Genomic DNA, 27,679 nt, shown 5'->3' with positions numbered 1-27,679 from the left:
CTTCATGAAAACTGCAGGGGGGGGATCTCTCATTGTTATTAATTATAATGATAATGGGATATTTCAGTAGACTTCAAGTTTTTTTAAAGCCTGTTTTGACATATGAAGGATGTGCATGTGAACTGTTAATATAGCAATTTTGTCTTCCTTACATGGGTTTTTAGTATGTAAAAGTATTTAGCAGTATGTTTGCTAACATGATTAATGTGATTTCTCCCCCCATATTGTACAGTTTGAAGAAAAAACTAGGATGAGTGAGAAAATTATTGGCTGCCTTCAGAACCTGCGTAAGTAGGATTTTAAAATGTCTTGGATGCTATAGATGTTTCTGTTCAAAATGCAACATTTAAACCATTTTAAACAACGTAAGGTTCATGACAAAGTTGGAGGGATAAATCTCTGACAGTTGTTTTAATACCTCAATACATTCCTCACTCATTGAAGGTCATCCTGGGCCAATCACTTTAATAGCATGATACATTGAAGGAATTGGGGTCATTTCGTAGAAAAAGAGCTGCAGGAACTCATTAGCATAACTCATTAGCATATGCCACCTTGACATCACCAGAATTGTTCTGCATTTTCTCAAAACCACCACCCTGTGGCTAGGCTGAGAGTGTGTGACTGGCCCAAGCCCACCCAGCAAGCTTCCATGGCAGAGCAGGGAGTTGAAACCCAGATCCTCATCTTACACTCCAGCAACCACATCATGCTCAGCAACAGCACATATCATAGCCAAACTCGGCAAGAACACAAAATAATCTGCCAAATCACTCTCTGGAAAAAAACCTTCATGGGAGACAAAGAGGGACTAAATTGAGCAGCAGGGGGAGCAGTCTGTCTTTGGAGGGAAAGTCCCCCCAGAATTACAACAGCTGTACTTCAGACATTGAAAGGTACATCCTGCATGACCTCTCTGATGCAGGAGGCTATCCAAAGTGCAGCAACCTGCCTGATCCATTCTATGACTTACTTCAGATTACAAGTGGGAGACTGTTTGCTTGCATCTTATCTAGCACATGGCTAGACATAAAACCATTTGTCCTTTCATGCTAGCTTTCTACATGCAAGAACATACAAGAACAGTGTGTTTCTATACTGCTTTTCTAGACAGATTAGTGCCTTCTCAGAGAACAGCAAAATAGGTTTTTAAAAATTAATGTTAAGAGTGCACACTGTACATCTGGGGAGGGAGGAGATAGCATTAACAAGAACAGTGTGTTTCTATAGTGCTTTTCTAGTCAGATTAATGCCCTCTCACCACAGAGAAGAAAGCCAGCAAAACACAGGTACTGTACATCTGGGGAGGGGGGGAGATAATAGCAACACTCACCACCACGGAGATCAAAGCTTGCAGGCCCGGAGGAAAGAGGCGCAGGCCCAGTTCCGAGGCTGCTGCAGCCTGTGCATTGCCTCTCTGGCTTGCAGGCCTTGAGGAACGCCCACATAGGCCACAGCGGCATTGGTTGGCCACATGGCTGGTTCCAAGGCTGCTGCGGCCTGCATGTTGCCTCTGCGGCTTGCAGGCTGGGAGGAAAGCTGGCGCAGGCAGCCCAAGGTGCTTGCCTGAAGCTACCAGCTTCTGGTGGCCAGGCGGGGAGCGCGGAGGAGAGGCTGCACATGCCCCGCTCACCTCTGCCTCTTAATGCCACATCTCCCCCCCCCCCCCCGCTTTGTGACTCACCAGGCAATCAAGGCAGAGATGGTGAGCAGGGGTGCAGGGTGTTTTTTCTTTTTTTTACAACGTCTGTGGCGCTGCTGCTGCTGCTAAAGACACAGGCATTGGGCAGTGCGGAAGGAAAAGGAATCACGTGAGTGGGGCCACCACCCACATGATCTCTTTTCAGAGGTTCTAGAACGGCATTCCAGCGTGTTCCCCCTCAAAAAACACCTGGTGATATATAATCACACAACATGACTGCACTATTAAGTGATGATGTAGGCTCAGGTGAAGATATATATTCTGTGTTCCTGGTGAAGACGATAACATTTTGAAGTGCTAGCAATATGATTGTGAACAACACAAATGGAAAATGTACAATAGCTTAAAATGGTCAAAATAAATAACTTCCATATTCTAGAAGTCTTTATTAAAATATTTAATAGCCTACCTTTCCATGTGGTTCAAGGCAGCTGACAATAATATTTAAACATTTCTAGCTAAAACTAAAATAAAACCCCAACTCCCTCCCTTAAAAGATGCCTGAATTTATGAATGCTTTACTTATCCATTGATAATTGATCTTTCTGAGGTGTTAAAATCATTGTTTGGTGGCCACCTGGGGCTGTGGTACCACTTCAGCTTAATATTGTTTTTTTCCTAACTTGGGATTGTTTAAGTAACGTATTTTAGAAACAGTTGTAGAAATATTTAAAGGTATGACCCATGCTTGTATATCATGACTTCCTTCTTCCTTTCCTTTGGCTGACCCTTGGCTGAGCACAAACATTGTCAATATGTTAATTTTTTTCCCCTTATTTTAGCCTGTGACTTCTGTCAACGGACTGATGACTGTCCTGAAAAATATGGGGAAAAAAGAACTTATGAAGAATTCAATCTGTCTGTTCATTACTACTGTCTTGTAAGTAGTTCCTGTTGAACCTGCAAAATTCTAGGTGCTTTTCAAAAATGTTTCTATTGATAAGAGACAAAAATGTCTCCTGACAATAAAAACCTTTAGATATCTCTAATTACATGCCAGTAGAATAGTATTTGTCCATAGGAATGTTCCAGCAGTTGGTAACTAAAAATTTTCTTTATTTAAACTATAAACTACACACTACAAGACAGTAAACAACAAACCTAGAAAACAAGAAAAAAACACATTTCTAAACATAATACACAAACAATACATAGATCTATAAAATTAAGAGGAAAAGAAAATTTTAAAAAACCTAGATTACACTACAAGTTGAGTTCCGATTTTCTTCGCCACAAGTATATATCATTTCTAGAGTCCCACTTATTCTAAGTTAGTCACAAACCCCCTCTTTTTTCTATTGTTCCTGTTTCTTAATCCATAAATCCAGATGTCATCAAATCCTTGTTATCCATGTCATGCAAAAAGTATTAGCGGTTTCCATTCAGACAAGAAGTTAACTAATGTCCTTTCTCTAATGCAGTAAGTTTTGCCATTAACGCAAACTCCAAAACTTTTGTCAACCATTCCTCCACTGTAGGCAATGTTGTAGTTTTCCACTTTTGTGCATAAAGCACTCTTGCTGCTGTAATAAAGTATAAGAACAGTGTTCTAAAACTTTTTTCCAACTGACTGTCCATTATTGCCAACAGAAAAGTCTCTGGTTTCAGCTGAAGTTTAATCTTCAATTGTTCCAGCAGTTGAGTGTGCTTCTTTCATTGGCTCCTGTAATGGTTTCAAGTAAATGTGTGCATGTATCTTTAAATGCTTGGTTTGAGCTAGGTGAAGAGTGGGGGGAAGGAGGGGGATGAGTGAGTGATATGATTGGTTGATGACTGAGAGTTTGGGCGGAGTGAATGCAGCTTGAGACTGACAGGGCAGAGAGAAAAGTTTCAGTCAGAAGAAAGCAGGCAAGCTGTGTGCTGCCTGAGTATACTGAAGTGTTTATGAGAGAAATATAACCTGTGTGGAACCTGAACTGAGCATGTTTCTGAAAGGACACTCAGTCAGGGAAAGAGAGGCCAGCTGTGTGCTGCCTGAGCAGGTTTAATATTTCTGTGAATGAGAGTCAGAGAAAGAGAGGCTAGCTGTGTGCTGCCTGCGGAGTTTTAAGCATTTCTGTGAGAGAAATATTGAGTTAGAGAAAGAGGCTGTGTGTGAAGCCTTAGAAGAGATCTGTGTGAATGAGTTTATAGGAAGTAACTTTAAGAACTGAGAACTACTTGTATGAAACCGATATGCTTCTTGAAAAAATAAAAGTTTATTTTGTTTTTGTTATATCCCAGAGTAGCTGTCATTGCTATATCCCATTCCTATCCTCAGGGCCATATAGAACCACGGAGCCTGACGCTTAGGAACGTTACCAAAAGGAAAACTTAAATAAAATATCTTGGAATATAATATTCCTGGTGGCAGCAAACTACCCAGAGGGTGTTAAGGGAAAGATTAAAAGAAAAATCTACCCAAGAGAAAGTAAGGGTCATAACAGCTCCCTTTGATGGTTTTCTGATCTCATATACTTTAAAAGTATACACACATTGTACTAGGTACAGCATCATATGTGATATGAACCAAGAGCCCACCAGCAAGAAGCAGTCGTGTTACAGTGCAGACCAATCTTTGCAATTGAATTGAATTGATTGAATAACATGTATCTGTATAGCAATGTTTGAAATATATGTTCAGGGTCAACGTTAGTACGTTTTTCCTTTTTGTCACAGTTAATGTCAAGTGGGATTTGGCAGAAGGGCGAAGAAGAAGAAGGTTTCTATGGGTTTTTGATTGAAGACATCCAAAAAGAAATAAACCGAGCTGCGAGACTGGTAAGGACATAAATTGCAAGTCTTTGGATCAGACTGAAACATACTGCCAGAGAGGCATAGCAAGAGGCATGCCAGCATACTATGAGAAAAGATAAACGTCGTCACACATCTACTCAATAAGGCTGTGATGCTTCCGCAGCACCATAGACAAAGTTCTTTAGAATAAGAATGTTTGTTTAACTCTCTATGCAATTCAGCGGTAATTTCCATTTAACACTTTGTATAAAAAAGATTCTGTAGTGAGGAAAACGAACTTAGAGTGAATGTTCTTTCCCTCATTCTTCCTGCTTTCAAACTCTCTGATCAGAGGGATGGGAGGATTTGAAAAGGAAGCAATTCGCAACCAGCCCTGCAGAAAGCAGAAGCCCCTCCCCTCCCAGCTCTCTTGTGAGAGGCAGGATGAGAATTGGGAGAGGTTTCCTCCATCAAAGCAGACACAGGAAGCTAGAAACCCACCCTGCTCCTTACAGCCAGTGGGAGGAATCATCCTTTTTTCTGAAAGTCATTGTCCCCTGAAGGAGAATTGTAGACAATCAAAAACATGTCCAGTGTATGCCTATAAGACAGCCTAGCTAGGGCTAAATAGGTCTAAGTCTGGTCACTGCTTGACTGGTAAACATCCCAGGAATTCTGTGTCCTGTGGAGTACTGTGTTAGAAGCAAGGCAAGAGAGAAATGTAATAGAGCTTCTGTAAATAAAGCGTTACTGCTTTCAGAAGAAACTGTCTGCATTTTAGATGGTCATTTTGAAAACAGTTTCTTGTAATTCCTTTGACAAGGGAACGTTTCTACTCAAAACAATACAAGTACTAGCAATTTGTACTGTCCTCATTTATTTCTGTAAAAAGATGTAGGCAATGGGACTGCAGAAAACTGTAGAAATGTGAATGTTTTAGTAAATTTTTCTGATTTTTTAAAAAAAAACAACGGTATTGGATTATGATGAATTAATTAGCAATACAGCCCAATGTAAATGCCTTACATAATCTTCAATATGAATACTTTGTTCTTGTACCTATATTTTGTTTCCAAAATTTTGAAAAGAGTGCAAGGCTAAAAAATTTGGTTTTGTAAATATATATTCTTTTAAAACAAATAAACAGGCCAGGATGTTTCTTTATTTACATTAAATTCAGTGTAATGATTTAACATATGTCTTTTTAGAAGTGTAATATCTGCAAGAAAAAAGGTGCTTCAATTGGTTGTGTGGCATCCAAATGCAAACGAAGCTATCATTTCCCTTGTGGAATAGAGAGAAAATGCATTTTCCAGTTCAGGGAAAATTTTCCGTAAGTTTTTTACCTATATTAGCTGTATTAGATTGCAAATTCATTAACAAGCTATGGATATGACTGGACATGTTGAGTTTTTCTGACCATAAAGTACTATCTTCTAAGTGTACAGTCTATCCATATTTAGTTATTGAATATTAGGAGAGCTATACATTTCAGACATTAAACTATTAGTCTGTTACAGCAAGATGTGATTGGATATTTGTGTTCTGCATGGTAACATGACACACTAATCATTATATGTTGTATTTCTTGGAAAGAGGGAAAACTGAGCGGTTAAAGGGCTTGTTTGTTTGGCTTGTGGGTGGGAAAGAAAAGGAAGAATGAAAAGGAGAGATGCTACAGAGACCACCTGGGAAGGGAAACAGCAAATAGTGGGGTAGGGGAAAATGACATGCCCCCACAAGTCCTTGCGAGTCCCCCACTTGTATTATTTAATTCCAAGTGATTCTGAGATTTTTATTGCATATTTATTTTTAATGTGAATTACACACTCTAGCGTTGTGATAATTGTGAAGATAATGTGACTAAATGGAACTCTGGTTCTGTATTTAAGCTCATATTGTTGGAAACATCGACCGACTCAAAAACCTACCACAAACTCTAAAGGATCTTCGCAATGTACAATATGTTTGGAATTGGTTGAACACTCACCATCATACACCATTTTGACAACTCCATGCTGTAAAAATGTCTGGTTTCATAGAGACTGTTTGCAGGTAAGTCATTTTGGTTTGCCCTGACCTGGATAGCCCAGGCAAGCCTAATCTTGTTAGATCTTGGAAGCTAAGCAAGGTCGGCCTTGGTAAGTAATTGTATAGAAGTCCTCCAAAGAGGACAAGGTTTGCAGAGGCAGACAGTGGCAAACCACCTTGCCTTGAAAAACTCCATTAGGATTGCCATAAATCAGTTATGACTTGACGGCACTTTCCACCATCACTTTGTTTTGCAGATTTTTTTATTTGATGGTTTGGAGCGCAGTAAAATCAATATTCCTATTTTATACTAACTAGAAACAGTGTAAAATTATAGAATAGAATAAAAACTTGGCAGCAGATTCTGTAATATTTGCCATTGAAGCAACCTAAATTTCATAAGGTGCCATCAATAATGCTCCGTGATTTCACCAGTGATCTATGCATATTCAAGTTAGATCACTGTAATATGCTTTATGTGACTGTCTTTGAGACTGTTTGGAAGCTTCAGTTAATCCAAAATGCAGTGGCTGGGTTTTATTAAGAGCTAAATATAGGGATTGCATTAACCTTCTGCTGGAACTTGTGCATTGGATTCTGTTTCCAAGAACAATTCAGAGTGCTGGTGCTTGCCTGTAAAGTCCTGACTCCTGAACATCTCATCCATTTAGGTGAGGCACATGACAACTAGAGACAAGGCTTTCTTGGTGGTGTCTTCTATTCTTGATAGTGCCCACTCTTTTGAGTCTCACCAGGTTTGCTATTTACCCAGGTTTTTAGCTGAAATTTTAGCTTCCTCTTGGTTGGTTGCTTAAATGATCTTTCTCTTTATTCTACCTGTTCTTAGAATCATAGAGTTGGAAGCTATCTCTAGGGTCATCTAGTCCAACCTCCTGCAAATTCAGGAAATTGGCAACTCCCTCCCCACACCCCAGTGACCCCTGCTCCATTCTCAGAAGATGGCAAAACATCGTCAGGATCCCTAGCCAAATTGGCCTGGGGAAAATTGCTACCTGACCCCAAGGTGGCGATTGGTCGTACCTGGGCATGTAAGGAGGGGCCAGGAGAACTAAGCACTGATGTAATCCTTCCTCCCCTCCCTCTCCTGATCTGCCTATGTTCACAGAATAAGCATTGCTGTTAGATCTCTGCTTAAAAACCTCCAAAGAAGGAGAGCCCACCTCTTCCTGAGGAAGCCTGTTCCACTGCAGGACCGCTCTAACTGTCAGGAAGTTCTTTCTGATGTTTAGCTGAAAACTCTTTTGATTTAATTTCAACCTGTTGGTTCTGATCCGACCTTCTGGGGCAGCAGAAAACAACTCTATGCCATCCCCTATATGACAGCCCTTCAAGTATTTGAAGATGGTTATCATATCACCTCTCAGTCATTTCCTTTCCAGGCTAAACATAGCAAGCTCCTTCAACCTTTTCTCATAGGACTTGGTCTCCAGACCCCTCACCATCTTTGTTACTCTCCTTTGGACGTTCCAGCTTGTCTATATCCTTCTGAAATTGTAGTGCCCAAAACTGAACACACAGTCTAGGTGAGGTCTAACCAGAGCAGAGCGATACCATCACTTCGCATGTTATGGACAGTATACTTCTGTTGATACAGCCCAAAATCACATTTGCCTTTTTAGCTACCACATCACACTACTGACTCATGTTCAGTGTATGGTCTACTAAGATCCCCAAATCCTTTTCGCACATAACACTGCCAAGACAAGTCTCCCCCAACCTATAATTATGCCTTTGCTTTTTCTTACCTATATGCAGAACTTTGCATTTATCTCTGTTGAAATTCTCTGTTGAAATCTGCCCTGAGCCTCCTGGAAATGTGGGGAGGGCAGAATAAAAGTCGAAAATAAATAAAATTTTATTTGTTTTAGCTCAATTTTCCAGCCTGTCAAGATCATCCTGTATCCTGACTGTTTTCTACTGTGTTACCCTTCCCAATTTAGTATCATCTGAAAATTTAATAAGCATTCCCTCTATTGCTTCATCCAAATCATTTATAAAAATGTTGAACAGAACAGTTCCCAGGACTGATCCCTGAGGCACTCCGCTTGTCACTCTTCTCCAAGAGGATGAGAAACCATTAACAAGCACTCTTTGGGTGTGATCTGTCAACCAATTATAGATCCACCAAACAGTAATAGGATCCAAACCGCATCTTACCAACTTGTCAACAAGGATATGTGGAACCTTATCAAAAACCTTACTGAAATTGAGATAGACTTATGTCTACAGCATTCCTCTGATCCAGCAAGGTAGTTCCTCAAAAAAAGAGATAAGGTGAGTCCGACATGACTTGTTCTTGTGAACCCCATGCTGGCTCTTAGTAATCACAGCCATCCTTTCTAAATGCTCAAGGACTAACTGTTTGATGATTTGTTCTAAAACTTTTCCAGGTATAGACGTCAAGCTGACTGGATATTCTTTTTTCCCCTTCTTGGAGATGGGGACAACATTTGCCTACCTCCAGTCTTCTGGCACCTCGCCTGTTCTCCAAGTATTATCAAAAATAATGGACAGAGGCTCAGAAATTACATCTGCAAGTTCTTTTAGTACCCTTGGATGCAATTCATCTGGCCCCGAGGACTTAGTTTCATTTAAAGAAACTAAGTGTCTATGTACCTGTGTCAATCCTAGGCTGTAACTCCCTTCCCCATCATGTGTTCTGTTATTGCCATGTTGAGCACAATTTCCCTTGCACGCGAACACTAAGGAAAAGTAGGAGTTGAGCAGTTCTACCCTCTCTTCATTGCCTGTTACAATTTCACTTTCCTGTCCTTGCAATGGGCCTACCTTGTCCTTGTTCTTTTTCTTACTTGAACATAAGCAAAGAACCGTGTTTTTTTTGTTTTTTTAGCATCTCTTCTTGGCCTAAGCTCATACTGAGCTTTAGCTTTTCTACAAGCATTGACTGATGTGTGCTTCTTATGCTGTTTTATGATGATCAGTTTTTGAAGGTTTTTTTGGCTTTACTGTAGATTGGGATGGGGTGATTGTAGGGTTAGTAAAGTATTTTGAGTTCTGTTTTAATTTGGATTTTTATCTTGCACTGTTAGCTGTCTTAACCAGATCCCTAGAGCAGTGACCTAAATATTCTACAAACATAAAAATAAGTAAAAACGTTGCAGTTCTGAGACACACACAAATTATATTTCACCAGCCAGATATAAAGAAATGGAGTGGCATAGGTTTGAACAAATTCAGTTACGTATGCTCTTAGAAGAAATTCTGTATGTTAGAACATCAAGGTAGAAATACAGTGAATCTTACACTTGAAAGTGGCGGGGTGGGGTGGGGGGCACAAAACAGTTTCTGCACATTTCTGTGCTCCTAACCCAGGGTTCCCTAACCTTTTTGAGCCTGTGGGCATATTTGGAATTTTGATGGTGTGATGGCTGCTACAGCGTACCTTCAGACACACAGTGAAGATTCTTATACTGTGGAAGCGGCTTCTACCAAAGCAATGTTTTAAAAAATCTGCACAGCCAATCAAATCTCCCATGTCCAGTCAGAAGCCCTGGCCCCACCCACTTTCTAAAAACACTTGGGCACAAGGAAAAGTGTTGACAGGCATCACATTAGTGACCTCTGTCCTAATCTCTAAGCATGTTTTTTTATAAAACATTTAAAAAATGTAGTTCTAATTGTAGGCCATTTTCAATCTGATTTTTATTAGTACCAATTTCATTTTCAATACAGCAATTGTTTGATTGTTGGCCATGACTACTGGCAGTATGGCCTGATGCTGATTGAGAAGTTGCTTGCCTAGAAAGCCTTACAAATTCAGATGTAGTATTTGTGTGTGTATAAGTGAAAGAATATAGTAATCTTTGTCTAGTTTTGACAACTTGGTAAGTGAACAAGTTACTACATATAGCTGCTATAGATATTGTTATGGCTCCTCAAATCCACAAGGAGGCTGGAGAGGGAGTCAAGAGGGAAAACACCATAATGGGAGGCAAAAGATAACTGGAGCCACCACCACTGCCTCTTGGCTAACCCTAAGCTTAGAGACAAAGGAACAAAGTCTCCAGCCGGGCTGTTTGTTAAACAAGATGTCAGCTCTGCAAGGTTGGATGCCTACAGGCACAAAAACAGTTACTTTGTAGCCAAGGTACTGGATATAGACTGAAGCCCCAAAACCCAAATAACACTACAGAAGTATAATTAATAAAGTTTAAATGTGCAACTATTACAAATGTAGAAATTATGAATGACAGGAAAGAAAATAAAACTAAATATCCTAAATATTGTACAGGCTTTGGTTCCTTAACACAGATGTTACCTTGTAAGGTTAGCCCCCAAAGTCTACCAAACCACCAAAGGTCTAAAAGTCCAGGAACAAAACTGGTTGTCGGGTCCATAGCTCAAGATAGTGTGTAGGCGGCTAATATCCTTATGCAGCAAACAGCACACAGAATAGAATGAAGACCCTTGCTTTATATCAGGCTGCTTGCAGCATGGCCTGCTTGGCTTGACCAATCAGGGGTGTTAACAGGACACGTGACCTGCAGCTGGGACATATTTGTAATCAGAGCAACCTACCCCAACCAATGTTCCTTGCACTAATTAGATGGAATGCAATAGAGAGCCTCCCATCCTGGTCTGTGTACTCTGACCCCATGATCTCTTCCACACCTGTGTTCTCTTATCTCTCTGAGAACTGCTAGCTCATAGCTCAGTTAATTTTCAGAGATTTCTCTTATGGCCTAATCAGGCCCAAAAGCCTGAACCAAAGTTTTGTTAAGCCAAGCAATGAATTAAGAGAAGCCAGTTTCTTGGCAGGCATCTTCAAAGGTGTGCAGTAAGTCTTCTTTCTCTTTAGTAAACAACTGCTGTATTAATCATCATTGTCCCTCTGTTTTAACCCAGCGTCAAGCTCTGAGTGCAGGGGTGTTTTTCTTTAGGTGCCCGATATGCAACAATAAAGAAAATTTTCAGAATGAAATGTTGAGAATGGGTGTCCATATTCCCGAAAAGTAAGTACTTCTCAAAATAGTAAGTAACATTCTGAAATGCCTAAAATATTATTTGAGACTAATACATAGCTAAGTTTTTTCTGTCTGGCTTTTAAAAAAAATGTTTATAATATTAAGATAATAAGAAAATAAAATGCAAAGGTGATAAAACCACCTAACTGCTGTATAAATTTTATGAAAACTCAGCTGATGAGGGATGATGAAGAGCCCAATGTAATTAATCAGGATTGATCCCACCCATCAAAATAAAAACAAGATTTAAATGCATTCTAAAATTAAAGGAACAAAGAAGATCTGATTAAATCTTCTCAGGCTTAAGGTAGTTCTTTTAAAAGAAAATTTAATTAAACTGTAAGGACAAGCAAAGAGCAGTAACCATGTATGGTTTCACGGATATAATGTGAATCCATGGTCAGTAGGAAAAGAAGGAATCCTTCTGTGGAATGAAGCATGTAGACTTCCATAAGGTGGACACTTGATTTACAAATTATGATTTGCTTTAGCCAGTTATTAATGCACCTGCCTCATTCAGGTAGCTAGTGGGGGGGGGCTGAATTGCCAACTGCTATCAGAGCTGATCTTCCTATTCTTGTGGAACTGTTTGCACAGATTATTTAAACTGGAATGGGCATATATGTTCTTTTTAAATAAAGTCTGACTGTTTCTAGAGATGCCTCCTGGGAACTGGAAGAGAATGCATATCAGGACCTTCTTCAATGTTACCAACACTGTGATATTAGAAGATGCTTGTGTAAGGATGGAAGAGACTACAGTGAGCCTGATAGGTAATATATGCAGTTTTTGAACATAAGAATTTTTAATATACGTGTAGTTTTTGGAATGTAGCTTAATACTGTATGTAGTTTACAGTTCATCAGTAGCTTAACATGTTGTATGTTGTATACACATCTCAGTTGTATAGAAAGAACTTCAGTAGCATCACAGAGCATTGTTCAGTCCTGTTTTCTGCTTCTTACAAAATGAGGAAGAAGTCAGCTTCTATGCACCTTTTCATCATGCCCAGATCCAGTTCCAGCAGATACTACTCCTCCATTCAGCTGCTAAATATCATTGGTCTGCCATTAGGAGATGAGGATATAAATTGGGGGCAGTAATTTGAATTTTCCAGCATAAATTCTATTTTTAAGATACTGATCATGAACATGTCTTGGGTGAGGGGGAGCAACCATATTACTAATCTTCCATCCCTACCAGGGCTTTTTTTCAGCTGGAACGCGGTGGAATGGAGTTCTGGAACCTCTTGAAAATGGTCACATGGCTGGTGGCCCCGCCCCCTGATCTCCAGGCAGAGGGGAGTTTGGATTGCCCTCTCTGTTGAGGGCAATCTAAACTCCCCTCTGTCTGGAGATCGGGGGCGGGGCCACCAGCCATGTGACCCATTTTTGCCAAGGGTGATTTAAGCTTTTAAAAACTCCCCCCTTTTTCCAGCGGACCCAAAGTGACGTCATTGGCCCTGGGAGCATGCATGTACTTTGCTCATGCACATGTGGTACCACAGGCACCACCTCCCACCAAGAGTTGCTCCCTGTGCTGGCAACCCACTAAGTTCCACCACCTCTTTTCCCAGAAAAAAAGCCCTGATCCCTACTATCCTTTTTACCACACAAAAACATATGTTGTAACTAGAAGTTTAGCAAACTCCCCTTAGTTGACTTCAATTTAAATTTGCTTCTTGTCAGATTTCCTTGCAAGCACGCTGGGTGAAAAAAGCCCTCACACATACCAAAACATAGTGTGAACTGCAATGTAAAAACATAAACGCACAATGTAGAAACTCACAGCTCCTCCCCCCCCCCACACACACACATACCCTGTGACCACTGCTGTATGCCCAGAGGAAAACAAAAAGCTTTCCACAAAGTGGTGATCAGCAGTACTCGGGGCACATAAGAAAATGAGATGTATTGAGTTCCGGTTTTTTATGATTAACTATTGTAATTTCAGAATTTTTTCTTTCAGTAAATGGGAAATAAAACGCTGTCAGTGTTGTGGTTCCAGTGGAACCCATTTGGCATGTTCTTCATTAACAACATGTGAGCAAAATTGGGAATGCATGGAGTGTAGAAGCATCCTTGCTGCATCAAACGGTATGAAATATGACTTTATTATCCCCTATACTTGGATTAATTGAAATATTTTTAAATATTGCTGGAAGAACAACATGAAGCTTTCATTTTATTGTATAGGTAATTGCCAGAAGTGGCGAAAACGTTCCCAAACTATGTCAGAAATAACAGATATTGGAGATGGTTTGCTTGAAGAACCATCACTCAAATACCCAAGACAGTCTCCTGGGTCCCATCTTGGCTTTGTAGTGAGGCATGTAATTTTCTTTTTCTTGCAAGTGTTGGGGAAATATATAGGCAAATAATAGTTGGGTTCCCAGAAATAAAATAGTATCAAACTTCTTCTTGGATCATCCAGTGACTATATCCAGTTACACCTGCTTAATAAATTTGAACCTCCTCAGCTAGATCTTGGGTCTTTTTCAGCTGTAGTTCTGGTTCTTTGGAATGGACTTAGCTGGAGAGATTCAGAAACCAATTGTTGTCTGCAGGTTTAACGTTGTGCAGTTCATATGTAGAACCGTCAGTATTTTTTTTTCTGTTCAGGTCTCCAAAGAGAATGTGCCACAGTGGTTTTACTCACTGCTCTCCATTGGAGCTTCCCTCTTCTAACAGATTGATGTCCCCAACTTCCTTGATCAGTTCTTCAGTGAGGAATCTGTCACAAAGAAAAATGTAAGTAAATGTCAAGCAATTGGTGAAATATTATATTTTTTGATGAATGCTTATGTTAAACAGAGGGGAATGGCTGGGATCCCCAAAAATGCTTGCTATGTGCTGCTTTTGAACTTACCTTAGTTTCTAAAGCAATTTTTAATGCTGCAAGAGGGGATGGGAGCAACACTGGGTTCACAGCTGATTCCTTTATTATTTGGATCCCTAGCCGTTGTTTTTATGATTGTACATAGTTTCCTGATTTTATTGTAATATGGCACTAAATACTTTTGATAGACCATAGAAATGAAGGTTCCATCAGCATTTTGGTGGTGGTGTCAGTGGAGGTAATTATACTATTGTCAGGTTGCTATACATGATGAGATACTTAATACTTGAACTGCAAGTTTCTTTGGTTTATCAAGTAATGTAAAATGTCAGTGAGTTGATGACTAAATCCTCGACACAGATTTATTCAAACATTCAAAAGGTACACAGAAATGGATATTCAGATTTAGAATGTGTTCTGAATAGTGTTTAAATAGTTGCTGCACTAATAAAAAGTACATTGTTTTAGGCAACTTGGAATGCAAAAAAGAGAAGCCTCCAGCCTTCTAAGGGAATTAAGATCACAGATCAATCCCAAACCAATCATGTTAAACATCAATAAGCAAAATATCTGGGATAGTGCCTTGAAGAGTTTTCAAAAGCGAAGCTTCAATCCTGCCAACACTATTGAAGTAAATTACATAAACTGCAACCGTAGAACACAGATGAATGCCTGTTCATCAAAGGAAGATTTTTTTCAGTCATTGATGCTTCTCCTTCAGAACTCATCACTCTTTGAAGGCGGTTCTTCAAAGAACTTATCTTTTGATTCTCAAGGTAAGACTAATCTTTTAACATTTTCAATATGTTAAAATACTTTTAAGACAAAAATAATAGCATTATAATAGAGATCTTCTTGTAAATCTTCAGGAAGCACTGCAAGGCTTTATTTGTTTGCTTGGACATTTAATGGTGTATGAAAAGTTTTTTAGATTGGGATGGGGAGGTATTTGGGGGGTTTATTTTGTTTCTAATCTATAAAGTATTAATTATTATCTAAGTGTGGAATGGCCCTGCTGGCCTGTAGGTCACTTTTCCCACTTTGGTCCTCTGAGGTATCTAGGCAACAGCAGTTACTTCAAGCTTAGCCACACACCACTCTCAGGTCACCCAGCTCTTGGGGTTACCTCGCACTTCTTCATTACTCTGCCTCCAGTTGGTCAATTTTGGAATTACCTACCAAGAGAGCCAAATACTCTCAGCATCCTACCGAACAACTGGTTATCAGGAGGACAGCTTACAGTATTTTCACATTTATTTATTTACTTAATTTGATTTTTATTCCGCTCTCCCCACAAGCGGGCACAGAGCGGATCACAACATTTTAAAATATACAATAGAGTAAAATTGCAGCAATATAACATTAATAACGCCCTAGATTATAAAACAGCTATACACATTTTGCCCCATCCTCTCAGACAAAATGACCTGCAGGTGGGTGGCCAGTCATAGATGGTTACAGAACCCCGGGGGATTTACCCCCCCCCCCCCACACACACACACACCATGTCTGGAGGCCGTTGCAGTACCTTAGATGGCCTGCCTGCCTCGACCACCAAATGCCTGGCAGAACATCTCTGTCTTGCAGGCCCGACAGAAGGATAACAAATCCGAATGGGCCTGCGTTGACACAGACAGAGTTCCACCAGGTTGGGGCCAGGACCGAAAAGCCCTGGCCTTGGTTGAGGCCAGGGCCAGGAACCTCTTTGGAGCCAAGGACCACCAGTAAGTGTTTATCTGCTGAACGAAGCAGCCTCCGTGGTGCTGAACGAAGCAGCCTCTCATATGGTGAGAGGCAGTCTCACAGGTATGCTGGTCCCGGTCTGCAAATGGTTTTAAAGATTAAAACCAGCACCTTGAACCTGATCCAGAATTCAACTGGGAGCCAGTGCAGTTGGTGCAAAACCAGTGTTATATATGACTGGAACAGAGTTCCGGTTAGGATGTGTGTCGCTACATTCTGGACCAGTTGAAGTCTCTGGAGCAGTCTCAAGGGCAGCCCAGAGTAAAGCGAGTTACAGTAATCCAACCTGGAGGTGACCATTGCATGGATCACCGCACCTAGGTCACTGGTCAAGAGGTAGGGAACAAGTTGCCTGGCCTGATGAAGATGAAAAATGTAGACCTGGCAAGTGCGGTGACCTGGGCCTCCATTGTCAAGGAGGCATCCAGGACCACACTCAAACTCCTTACCACTGGTACAGGCAGCAATGGTGCCCCATGCAGGGTCGGGAGGTGGATCCCAGAACCTGTCAACCCCAGGTGCAGGACCTCTGTCTTCGTGGGATTCAGCTTCAGTCAGCTCTGTTTTTACCAACCTGTCACAGCCTCTAAAGCCCTGGCTAAAATATCCAGGGCGGAGTCCAACTGGCCATCCATCAACAGATAGAGCTGGGTGTCATCAGCATATTAATGACAACCCAGCCCAAAGCTCCACACCAGCTGGGCGAGGGGATGCATATAGATGTTAAATAACATCGGGGCGAGTATTGCACCCTGAGGAACACACTCACAGGGAATTAGGAACCTAGCAACCAACCATGTCCTTTACCCTGGTGCCCGTTTTTAATAGTGCTTTTCAATGCTGGAGACCTAAGTGTTGTGGAGAATGACTACCAGCATTTACAAAAGGAAAGAATTAATTAAAAGGAAAAACTCCATACATATACTCTGCACAGCAACAGATTGAGCAAGGAATACAAAGAAATGGTTCAAGCACACAATCCTGTCCATCAGCTCTATACAGGCCTTAGAATAAGACATGACTAGCTTTTTATCCTTAGAAGTTACATTTTTAAAGCTTCCCATTACCTTGGGATCTTTGTCCATGCAGGCAGCCCTTTGTCTGCTCCATGTGGCAATGGGTGCCATACAAGATGGAGCTCGATATGAGATGTTTCTCCCGCAAGTTATCCCCAGTTATTATCATCCAAAATAGACACTTCTCTCTCCTTTGACGAGGTATTTTATTTCTTCTGTCTGCCTGTCCCTTCTGTTGGTCAGATCTCTTCTGGGGTTACTAGGAAGTTCTTATCTAGATTTTTATATTCTAAGTCTCTGTCACCATCTGGGTGTGAATTCTGGCCAGGATGGCCATTTGCAAAGCTCTAATGGCTTTATACTTGCTAGAGGCATTGGTAACGTAGGCTACACTTGGGAGCAATTGATTTCCCCCTTTCTACTTGTCTTCTGCTCATATAGAAAATTTTTAAAAGCAAGTGTGGTGATTGTATAGAGCCCAACTCTTGAAATAAATGCATTTCTCCACAACTTATAAGCCACCTTGAACTGAGAGGAAAAGCAGGGTACCGATACTTTCATAAAAAATAATAGCTTTGTTACGTGATATTCATATGGAATGGGGGGGTGGCAGTTAATCAAATGTACTGCATACTCAAGCTTATTGATCTGCCCTGTGCCCTGTCCAGAGGAATCTGCAGCAACTAAACTCTGTCCCATTGGAAATAACATGGTAACAGCCTCCATGCCTTGCAGAGCTCTCCCCCAACCCCCCACCCACAGCCATGGAGTAAACAGACCAGCTTCCCAGGAGCCCTCTAGCCCAGCTGGTTCCAAATACCTCAAGGCAGGCTCAAAGGTAGGAAGCATCCAATGATGTTAGCTGATTGTGCCAGCTGACGGAAGCCTAAAAATGATAAGAGAAATCAAGCGGGATGGTGGAGTAGGACATGTGCACACCTTGGCTATGATGGCTGAGGGGAAGGTGCTTGCTTTCTGGGCAGTGCCAGTTAACTGAGCATTCCAGATAATCAACCGCCAGATAAAAAAGCTTTCATTGTACATGTGGGGGGAAAGCATTTATATTCCACTTCTTTCAAAAACTTCAGGACTGTGCACATGAAGTTACTTTGTTATCTGCACAGGATCCTTAAGAGTTCAGTTAGGCTGAGAAATGGTAAGTTAACCAACATAGCTTAGTAGGTTAGCCAATGAAAATGTATCTTGCTCATCTTAAAATAATGACATTAGCTGACAGTTTGCATCCAGGTCCAGTTCAGGGTTCTGATTATAATTAGGGGTGCGCGCTTTGGGTTTCCAACCGGAGAAAAATGCCCAAATCGGACCCAATCTGTAAAGATTAGGGTTTCCCGAATCGGAAACCCCAAATCAAAGCTTCCCGAAGCAATTTGGGTCACTTTGGGAAGCTTCAGAGCCTTTTTAAAGGAAGGCCCACTTACCTGGGACTTCCCGGCAGTAGCAGCTGCTATGGCGGAGGCAGCAGCTGTGACCTTCTCTGCCGCCCAGCTGGCTGCTGCGGAGGTGCCAATTGTGGCCTTCCACGGACAGGTAAGGGGGGGGGGGGCTGGGAGACAGCTTTTCCCCCTCACTTCAGTATGCTCTGAATCTTTACAGAGCATTCCAAAGTGATTTAAATACCTGAATCCAAAGCGGCTTGCTGCTTCAGCTTTCAGGTTATTACAAATCATTTTCCAGCTTTGGGGTAAACCTGAAGCAGGAAACCCGAATTTTTTTCGGGTGCACACCCCTAATTATAACTTTTAAAGCTATCCAGTGCCTAGGGCCCACATATCTAAAGGATTGTGTCTCCCATATGTTGATGTCTGAAATTATGGTCTTCAGGCTGGCATCTACTAGCTGTTCTGTCATTCAAGATGGCCCGTCTGGAATCAACCTGAGCCAGTTCCTTTTCTATTATAGCTCTCTCTGCAGAATGGACTTCCTGAGGAGACCGCCATTGTTAGAGAGGAAGTCTTGGCTGGGCAACTTTATTTGTCATAGTTTTTAATGAGCTCTAAATTGCAGGCATCTTTGGGGAAGATGGAGGTATCTGGGTTTTCACCTAGTTCAGTCATTTGGAGTGCCTCACAATCTCCTTATATTTTCACATCTTGAACAACTTGGTATCATTAATGAACTTGTTACTGTTTACCCCCCTTTTCCAGATCATTCTCAAATAAATTAAATAACACTTCATAAAAATTTGGTCTTTTGTTGTATGTTCTGTGTGCCAATCAAGTCACTTCAGACTTATCAGCAATTGTCTGAATTAATGACCTAAAAATGTCCTATCATTAAATGCCTTGCTGAGATCTTACAAACTGAAGGATGTGGTGTCCTTTAATGAGCTAGGCCCTCTGGTTTTGGGTCTTCCTCATTTCCAACTACCTTCTACCTTTCCTAGCATTATTGTCTTTCCAGTGAGTCTTGATTTTTCATAGTGTGACCAAAGTACAATAGCCTCAGTTTAGCCATTTTAGCTTCTAAGGGGAATTCAGGCTTGTTCTGATCTAGAACCCACTTATTTTTCTTTTTGGCTTTCCATGGTATCCATAAAACTTCCCCCAATGCCACATTTTGAATGAATCAATTTTCTTTGTGTCAGCTTTCTTCATTATCCAACTTTCACATCCATATATAGTTATGGGAATGCCATAGTATGAATTAGTTTAATCTTGGTCACCAGTGACACTTCTATTTCTAGTACCTTCTTGGATGCCTTTCCAAGTCTCAATCCCCCTTTGATTTTTTTGGTTGCAGTCTCCCTTTTGATTGATAGAAAATATTTAACAATTTCAGTTTCTTTTCTGTCAGCCTTAAAATTGTGTAATTCCTTAGTAGACATTACTTTTGTCTTCAGCTGTAATCTTGCTTTGGCACTTTCTCCTTTAACTTTCATCAGTAGTCATTTCAAGTCTTCACTGTTTTCTACCAGTAATGTGGTGTCATCTCCATATCTCAGATTGTTAATGTTCCACTAATTTTCACTCCAGCTTCTAAATCCAATCCATCTTTCCTTATGGTATGTTTTGTATATAGATTGAACAGATGTGAAGATAAAATACATTCTTGGCTGATACCTTTGCTAATTGGAAACCATTCTGTTTCCCCATATTCCTTCCTAACAGTAGCCTCTTGTCCAGAGTACAGATTAAGAATCAACACAATCAGATGTTCTGGCACACCCGTTTCTTTTTAAACCATCAATAGTTTTTCATGATTCACACAGTCAAAAGCTTTGCTGAAATCTATAAACTACAGGCTGATTTTCTTCTGAAATTGTCTGGTATGCTCCTTTAGCCATCATAAATTTGAATTACAATCTCTAGTGCCTCTTCCTTTTCTAAATCCAGTTTGAATATGTCATTTCTCACTCTATATATGGTAAGAGTCTTTGTAGAATTTTGACCATCACTTTGCTTGTATGGGAAACTAATGCAACGGTCCAATTGTTGCTGCAATCTTTGGCATCTTCTTTTTTGGAATTGTGATGTACATTGAGTATTTCCAGTCTATAGACCATTGTTTTCTGTATTTGTTGATATACTCTTGTTAAGATTTTGATGGATTCAGTATCTGTAGATGGAAATAGCTCTAGTGATATCTCATCTACTTTAGGTGATCTGTTTCTCCCAATTGGTTTGAGTGCAGCTTTCACTTCACTTTCTAAAATTGCAGGTTATCATAAGATTCTTCTTTGAAGGAATCTGTCATCTTTTCATCATGGGACGTTTTAGGATGTGAGAATGAACAATGAGAAGTGTGACATATGTTCTCCCATTACTTAATACAACTTTTATTGGAATTGGAAATTCCATGCTTGTAGATGGTATGACTCAGCAGACATGGTATACTTGGACATACAAAAAAAGTGTTCCTCACTAAAATCTTCTGAGTAATCTTTAGCCATAAGATGAGAGGTTTTGTCCTTTCATAGTCCGATAATTGGTAAAGAAGAGGAAGAAGGTGAGAATAAATGGACAGCAGAGAAAAGTAAGCAGTAGATTTCTCCAGGGATCTGTACTGGGGCCTGTTGTGATCAACAGATAACCAAAATAACACTATAAATGAATTATGGCCTAAACGTTTAACCTTTATAACTATGTCTGAGCAGAAGGATGAATGGCAGGGTGACTGTGAAAGAACCATTGTCATTCATAGCAGCCAGGCACTGGGTTCAGCCAATGTGGGAACTCCTCAGAACAGAACCAAGCAGTATCCAGCAACAAGCACAAGGCATTCCTTTGCTTCAGCTTGGTTCTGTTGGGCTAAGTTGCAACAGTGTTGGTTGCTTCACTTTGGTTTGGGTGGAATGGATGTGATTCTCTAGTTTGATGTTAGTTCACTTGCTTCTGTTGGATTTTTGCTAGGATGAGGTCAGCTTGCATTTGTGAATGTGCCTTGGCCATGCCAGCCTTGCCCTAGTATGTTTCTGCAGTGGGAGTCAGCTTTGACTTTTTCCCTATAGGAAACAATACAGTGGCAGAAGCCACTTATTCAGAGGCCTATAGAATTGGATCTTATGGTCCAATCTTCACAAATCTTGGGGGTTCTCTAGAGGAATGTTGGGAGTAGGTCCCTTGCAAATTTGGGGAAGTTTGCTTGAAAAGTGCCACCCCCAGCTCTCTGGATACCGCCCCCCAGATATTTTTCCCTGTAAATGGAGAGTGGCTGGGGGCACACCTTCTTTGGGGGCCAGTAAAATGGCCCCTGCGGTCCAATCTTTATGAAAATTGGGGATGTTTTTAGAGGACAGCCAGGAGTAGGCTCCCTGAAAATTTGGTGAAGTTTAGTTGAAAAATGATTTCTCCAGCCCACCAGATAGCCCCTGGATTGATTTTCTTATAGGAAACAATGGCCAAATTTCTGCTGTATTACCAAACTGAACTAGAGAATCGGTTCAGTATTCAGGGGATACTGAATTTTTTTAGCCTCTGGTTTAGTATTCGCAATTCAGATTTACTGTTTTTTGTTGTTGTCGTTGTTGTTTGTGCACACCCCTATTCAATTAATGTACCATTGTGTATGATAAGAAAATGAAACTTCACTGTTGAGAGGTAATGTTCCTCTGAATAACCTCTGTGCTGGGGTGAGGGTAACAGAAAAGCTGTTGTCTTCATGTCTGTCGGTCTTGTGGACTTTCCAAAAACAGATGACTAGAAGTAGGCTAGGCGTGGTCTGGTTCAGCAAGGCCACTTGTACATTTGAATCACTATTGTAGTGGCCAGTACAATAGTTCTTTCTGCATCATTTGTACTTGCAGCTCTTAAAGATAATTTATATTATGAAGCTGGAAAAATGATCGCTGTTTCTCTGGTTCATGGAGGCCCGTCTCCTAGTTTCTTCTCCAAAACCTTGTTTAATTGCCTGGTTTATGGCACAGAGAATGTGAAACCAACAATGGAAGATGTTGCTGATGTTGGTGTTTTGGAAACAATAATGAAGGTAAGCTGTTGGTCTCTTGTATGGCTCTGTAGAGGTGAGTTAAGTAGTAGCCTTTTGATTAGCATCTTTGTTTCAAAGAAAAGCTGAATGTTGAAGTTGTTGTTTCACCACTCAAGAATATAGTGACAGTATGACATTGGGTATAGACATGTTGATCAGCCAGAGATGGCCAGGCATAACATGAGTAAGTTAAGAACTAGAAGAACTTACAGATTCACCAATTTGAAATGGGTACTGGTTCATTCAATCAATTAACTAGTTTATGTTTTATTTCCTATTATAGATAAAATCTGCAATGACTATGAATGATTTAGCGTCGGCAATAAGTGATTGTAATGAATATCTCAGCACAATTGGATGTCTGAAATCTATAACAGCTCTGTGTGATAAATATATATTGGTGAATGAGATACTGGATTACCATGTCATCAAGAGAACTCTTTCTCCTTTTGAAAGGTTTGTTTACATGGAGAACCCAAATTGATATATCTGAATAATTCTTGCCTTGAAAACCCTAACAGAGGTCACCATAAAGCAGCTATGCCTTGACAGCACTTCACACACACACACACAGACTCTAGAACAATTCCACCACTTCTCATTGACATGCATGTAACTAATTTTTTGCATGTTTAATTTCAAGGGCTACATAGTCTATCCCATGTTATGTATTTATTGTTCTATTGCTTGGTTTCCCCTTTTTAATTTTTTTATAAAGGGAAAATCTCAACATTTTGTTGTGACATATTATTCCACTTATAGGTCTTAAGTTATCCCAAAAGGTTTGCGGGATAGCTGAAAATGTTTTGAAACAAATATGATGCTGAATAAGCCGCTAAATATAACCTTGGCTGCGTATCAACAGTTCAGAAGAAGGAAGTATTCTGCAACTCTGATCTAAGAGTCCTTGTAGATTCTGATACTTTGTGAAATTGACTCCAGAGACAAATTTGTATCTGCCCTAGAGGGAATGTTCATTCTTTAGTCTTTAACGAGTGAAAATGTGGGAATTTGTCTGAAAAAATAGTAAGATTTTAGTCCAGGGGCACCTTAAAGACCAAAAAGATGTTTTGAGAGTCAGATCTCCCTCTAAGAGAATCCTGCTGTTCTACTGCAGACTAACACGGCCACCTGAAAAGATAACAGTAGAACATTTAAAAGTAGTATTTATAATATGTAGAAAAGATAAATCTGAAAGTGAGAAGTGTTTACTTTTTTTAAAAAACAAGTCATAGTACTACTTGTTCATGATTTTTATTCATCTCCTCCCTCCCCTTCTCCCCCCCCCCCCCCACCTCAGTTTTAGACAAGGTTTGGAAACTCTTGGTGTTTGGGGGAAAATGCAGATCAATCCTGATGCATTCTGTAGCATATTTTGTCACAAACCGGAGAAACTGTCAGCAAAACTTCTTGGCGACCTCTTTACAATCCACTGTTCACCATGCACTTACAAAGCCAGAAGTCTTGAATTCTGGATGGGTTATTTACAAGAGGCTGAAGGTAAGGTACTTTAAGGGAGAATAAGAGCAAAGCTACAAGTGACTTTCTTCACGTGGAGTGCACTAGATTTTTCTCGCAAGGTTACCTGGGAAGTGAAGTCCAAGTGGTCCTTCCCCTCTATGTTAGAATCACTGCCTGAAGAGCCACAAGAGGGCTTCATTTGGGGGCGGGCAGCTGCTGCTTTCTCCCAGGGAATCCTGCGGGCTGCCTGCTCCCAGGGAACTGCTCTGGAAGCGGCAGCGTCGGTGAAGCTTCAGCCGCAGCGATAGCAGAAGAATCTGCAGCAGATCCTTCCACTGTCTCTGGCTGGAGCTTCACCAACGCGGTGGCTTTCTCCAGAGCAGCTCCCTGAGAGCAGGCAGCCCACAGGACACCCGAGGAGAACGTAGCAGCTGCCTGCCCCCAAACGAAGCCCTCTTGTGGCTCTTCAGGCAGCAATTCTAACAGAGAGGGGAAGGACCACTCGGACTTCACTTCCCACGTAATCTTGCGAGAAAAATCTAGCGTTCTCCACGTGAAGAAAGTCACTTGTAGTCACACTCTAAGAGAGAGCCAGTTTGGTGTAGTGGTTAGGAGCAGCAGGGACTCTAATCTGGAGAACCAGGTTTGTTTCCTCATTCTTCCACTTGAAGCCAGCTGAGTGATCTTGTGTCAGTCACAGCTCTTCCAGAGCTCTCTCAGCCCCACACACCTCACAGGGTGATTGTTGTGGGGATAACAACATACTTTGTAAACCGCTCTGAGTGGGCATTAAGTTGTCCTGAAGGGCGGAGTATAAATCAAATGTTGTTGTTGTTAATTCCCTAGTTCGGGGGGTCATGGGATATGGATGTATGTTTTAAATAAAATTCAAGTAATTCTTTTTGTAAACAACGTGTAGCTGTTAAACACTTTCTGACATTTTTGGTCTAGATGGTGAATCGGGAATAACTCTGGAAGACATACTGGTTTTTGCAACTGGCACCAGCAGTATTCCGGCCATTGGCTTTGAACCTGAGCCCACAGTTAAATTCATGAATGTAAGATACCCTGTTGGAAACAAACATCTTAACTGTTTAGAGCTTCCAATAACAAAGTCATATGAGAAGTTCAAAAGAATTCTGGATTTCACCATCAGAAGTATTGTAAGATTAGAAACAGTAAGTCTCTGCAGTGGATGCTGAAATTTGAATGACAGAAGGATGAAAGACAATTGCAGGCTACTTCTGGATAACTTGCATTAATTCATACAGGTTTACAACTTGACCATAGAAATGGGTTAATTTCATTCTTTGCATTTTGACCTTGGTTTCAAAATGTTGAGCAAACAAAAATTTTAAAACGTTGCTTTGCTTTGCATCATTTGTGTTTTTGAAAAAAACTTGGAAATCTCGTTCTTAGCCTACTCCTACTTTTTAACGTAAACCAACCAATGATGACTTTCATAAAAATTACCTAAATACATGAAGCTACCTTATACCAAGTCAGACCATTAGTCTACTAAGGTCAGTATTGTCTACTCGAACCAGCAGCCGCTCCACGGGACCTGAAGCAGAGATTTTTCACATCACCTTTTATCTGATCCTGAGGATAACAGGGAGTGAAACTGGGACCTTCTGCAAAGAAAGTAGATTTTCTACCATGGCCTGATCATCCGCTGGGATAAATATTTTTCATTTATATTGCAAACAACTGGAAACCAAAATTGCTGTCAAATATATTTGGGTATCTCTCTAGTTTATTAGTAAAGTAAACTTTAATATCTAGATAGACATGATTTTTGTTGTTGAATTGCTGATATCCAAATGAAAGGTCACGTGAGTATTTCTTATATTTTATTATCTGGAAGCTTAAATGCATTACTTCATTTTATCTTTAGTGAAGAGTTTTTTTAAAAGAGCAATAGAATTTTACAACATCTTACATAGCTATGACATGATATACGAGCTACTGTTTCCGTTCTGCAGTCATTTCAAAGCTTTTCTTTTTGATATACTAATGGTAATGCGTTAAAATAAGTTAAGAAAATGTATTATTGTTTAAAGAATTTAAGATCAGAAAAGGTACTAAATCAAGTTTCCAGGTTCCATTCCAAATTGTACATAAAATATACTAAACATATTTTGTTTTATCCATAATGAAAAAAAATCCTATTCCTTGAAAGAGTGCCCAGAACAGTTAGCGTTACGCTTGCCCTTGTCTGTATATGAGAAACATCCTGTTTAAAGATTCAGTATATCAAACTTACTTGAAAATGTGTGCACTTCAGAGTTCATTAAAATTATTTTTATCTAGGAGAATAATTTCTTATCTACATTTGTAGATATGTCATATGCAGTATTAATCCTTAGCCTGCAATAATCTATTACTTTGTTTGCTTTGTCTCAGGTATTCGATAATGTGTTGGATTCAGTAATCCATCAGCATAATGTGCTAGTAGATGGAGTTCTTTGCTGTGTTCTCTCTTCCCAGCAGTACCTTCCAGCCCTACGAAAGGTGATGCCTGGCACTGCAGAACCCAAATGAATTAATAACCACATTGGTCAGGAGGCTGCACTGAGATAAGGAAAGAGGGCAAAATTGCCCCCTTCTTCACTGCAGCCCCCATCTACATACATGGCTGTTATTAACCCTAACAAGATGGAAGTGCTAATGGTGAGCAGATGGTCTCATCCAGGATTTAAGGTGTCACCTATTCTAGATGGCGTGGGGTGCTCTTGGACCTAGGCCTACTGCTGGATAAGCAGGTCATAGCTGTGGCCAGGAGTGATTTTTACTAGCCAGCTCTGGCCTTTCCTGAGCAGAAAAGATCTGGCCACTGTGGTGCATGCCTGGTTACATTTAGATTATATTACTGCAGTTTGCCCTATGTGGGGCTGCTCTTGAAAAATATTCAGTATCTTCAGTAGGTGCAGAATGTTGCAGTCACCATTTTGACTGGAGTCAAACTTCAACACTTCAAGTATTGGCCCATCTGTTTCCAGGCACAACTCAAAAAGGTTTTTTTATGTTTTTGTAAGTGAATTATAGCTCTGATTTTAATTGTCTTAATTTGTTTCTGATGGTCTTAATGGTTTTTAAGATGTAATTTTATTGTATTTTTCTAACGTTAGTTGCCTTAGGGGCTCATATGGGGGAAGAAAGGAAGAGTATAAAATAAATATTAGTCCACACAAGTCCCATATGCCTAGGAATCAACTATTCTAGAGTCAAAAAGGATTGCTAGGAGAAAAGAAATATGGCAAAGAACTGTGCTGCACGCACTGGTGGAGTTGCAAGATGTATCTTATAATATAAAATATCTAAGTCAGTGGGTTGGATCCAAAATAAATAATAAAAATGTGAGGCTGCATCTTCTAACACAAAGGGGCTTTTCTGCTCCTCTTTCCTCCCCCCCCCCCATTCTTTCAAAACGTGGAACCATTCAGGGCAACTGGGATGGGGGAGGACATGGGAACAAGGACTATTCAACAGAATATGCTTGCACTTAAAAGAATCACTGTGGATTTGATTCGATCCTTCACCCTTTCCAGTTTACAAGCAGAATATGCTAAATTGCATTGAAGTTATGTAGGGACACTAACGAAAGAGCCACTTAAGTTGGATGAAGGTTCCTTGGGCTGGAGGATGGCCTCACACTTTGCTGTGCAGAGGGGGTACATTTTCCCCATTACTTTTAAATTAGCTTGTCTAAAAAAGGAAAT

General features: G+C 40.4%; 1 protein-coding gene across 1 annotated transcript; it reads left to right on the top strand.

The window, feature by feature from the left end:
- Positions 1 to 250: 250 nt before the first annotated feature.
- G2E3 (G2/M-phase specific E3 ubiquitin protein ligase) lies at positions 251 to 25,822 on the top strand. Its single transcript, XM_054972222.1, has 15 exons — positions 251 to 287; positions 2,485 to 2,582; positions 4,361 to 4,462; positions 5,626 to 5,750; positions 6,310 to 6,472; positions 11,336 to 11,442; positions 12,111 to 12,227; positions 13,423 to 13,550; positions 13,650 to 13,782; positions 14,076 to 14,204; positions 14,761 to 15,068; positions 22,315 to 22,496; positions 22,780 to 22,952; positions 23,797 to 23,996; positions 24,909 to 25,822. The coding sequence occupies exons 1-15, from the start codon at positions 251 to 253 to the stop codon at positions 25,157 to 25,159; spliced, it is 2,253 nt and encodes a 750-aa protein (XP_054828197.1). The 3' UTR covers positions 25,160 to 25,822.
- The last annotated feature ends 1,857 nt before the right edge of the window (positions 25,823 to 27,679 follow it).

This window comes from Eublepharis macularius, chromosome 2 (genome assembly GCF_028583425.1).
Source record: "Eublepharis macularius isolate TG4126 chromosome 2, MPM_Emac_v1.0, whole genome shotgun sequence".
Lineage (NCBI taxonomy): Eukaryota > Metazoa > Chordata > Lepidosauria > Squamata > Eublepharidae > Eublepharis > Eublepharis macularius.
The sequence above is the reverse complement of the archived record's forward strand: the minus strand, read 5'-3'. Positions and strand labels throughout refer to the sequence as shown.

Excerpts from the sequence above, each read along its gene's own strand:
- G2E3 (XM_054972222.1), top strand. The coding sequence starts at position 251 with ATGAGTGAGAAAATTATTGGCTGCCTTCAGAACCTGC. Across the intron at positions 6,473-11,335 it reads TTCATAGAGACTGTTTGCAG|CGTCAAGCTCTGAGTGCAGG; the intron begins GTAAGTCATTTT and ends GTTTTAACCCAG. Across the intron at positions 14,205-14,760 it reads AATCTGTCACAAAGAAAAAT|GCAACTTGGAATGCAAAAAA; the intron begins GTAAGTAAATGT and ends ACATTGTTTTAG.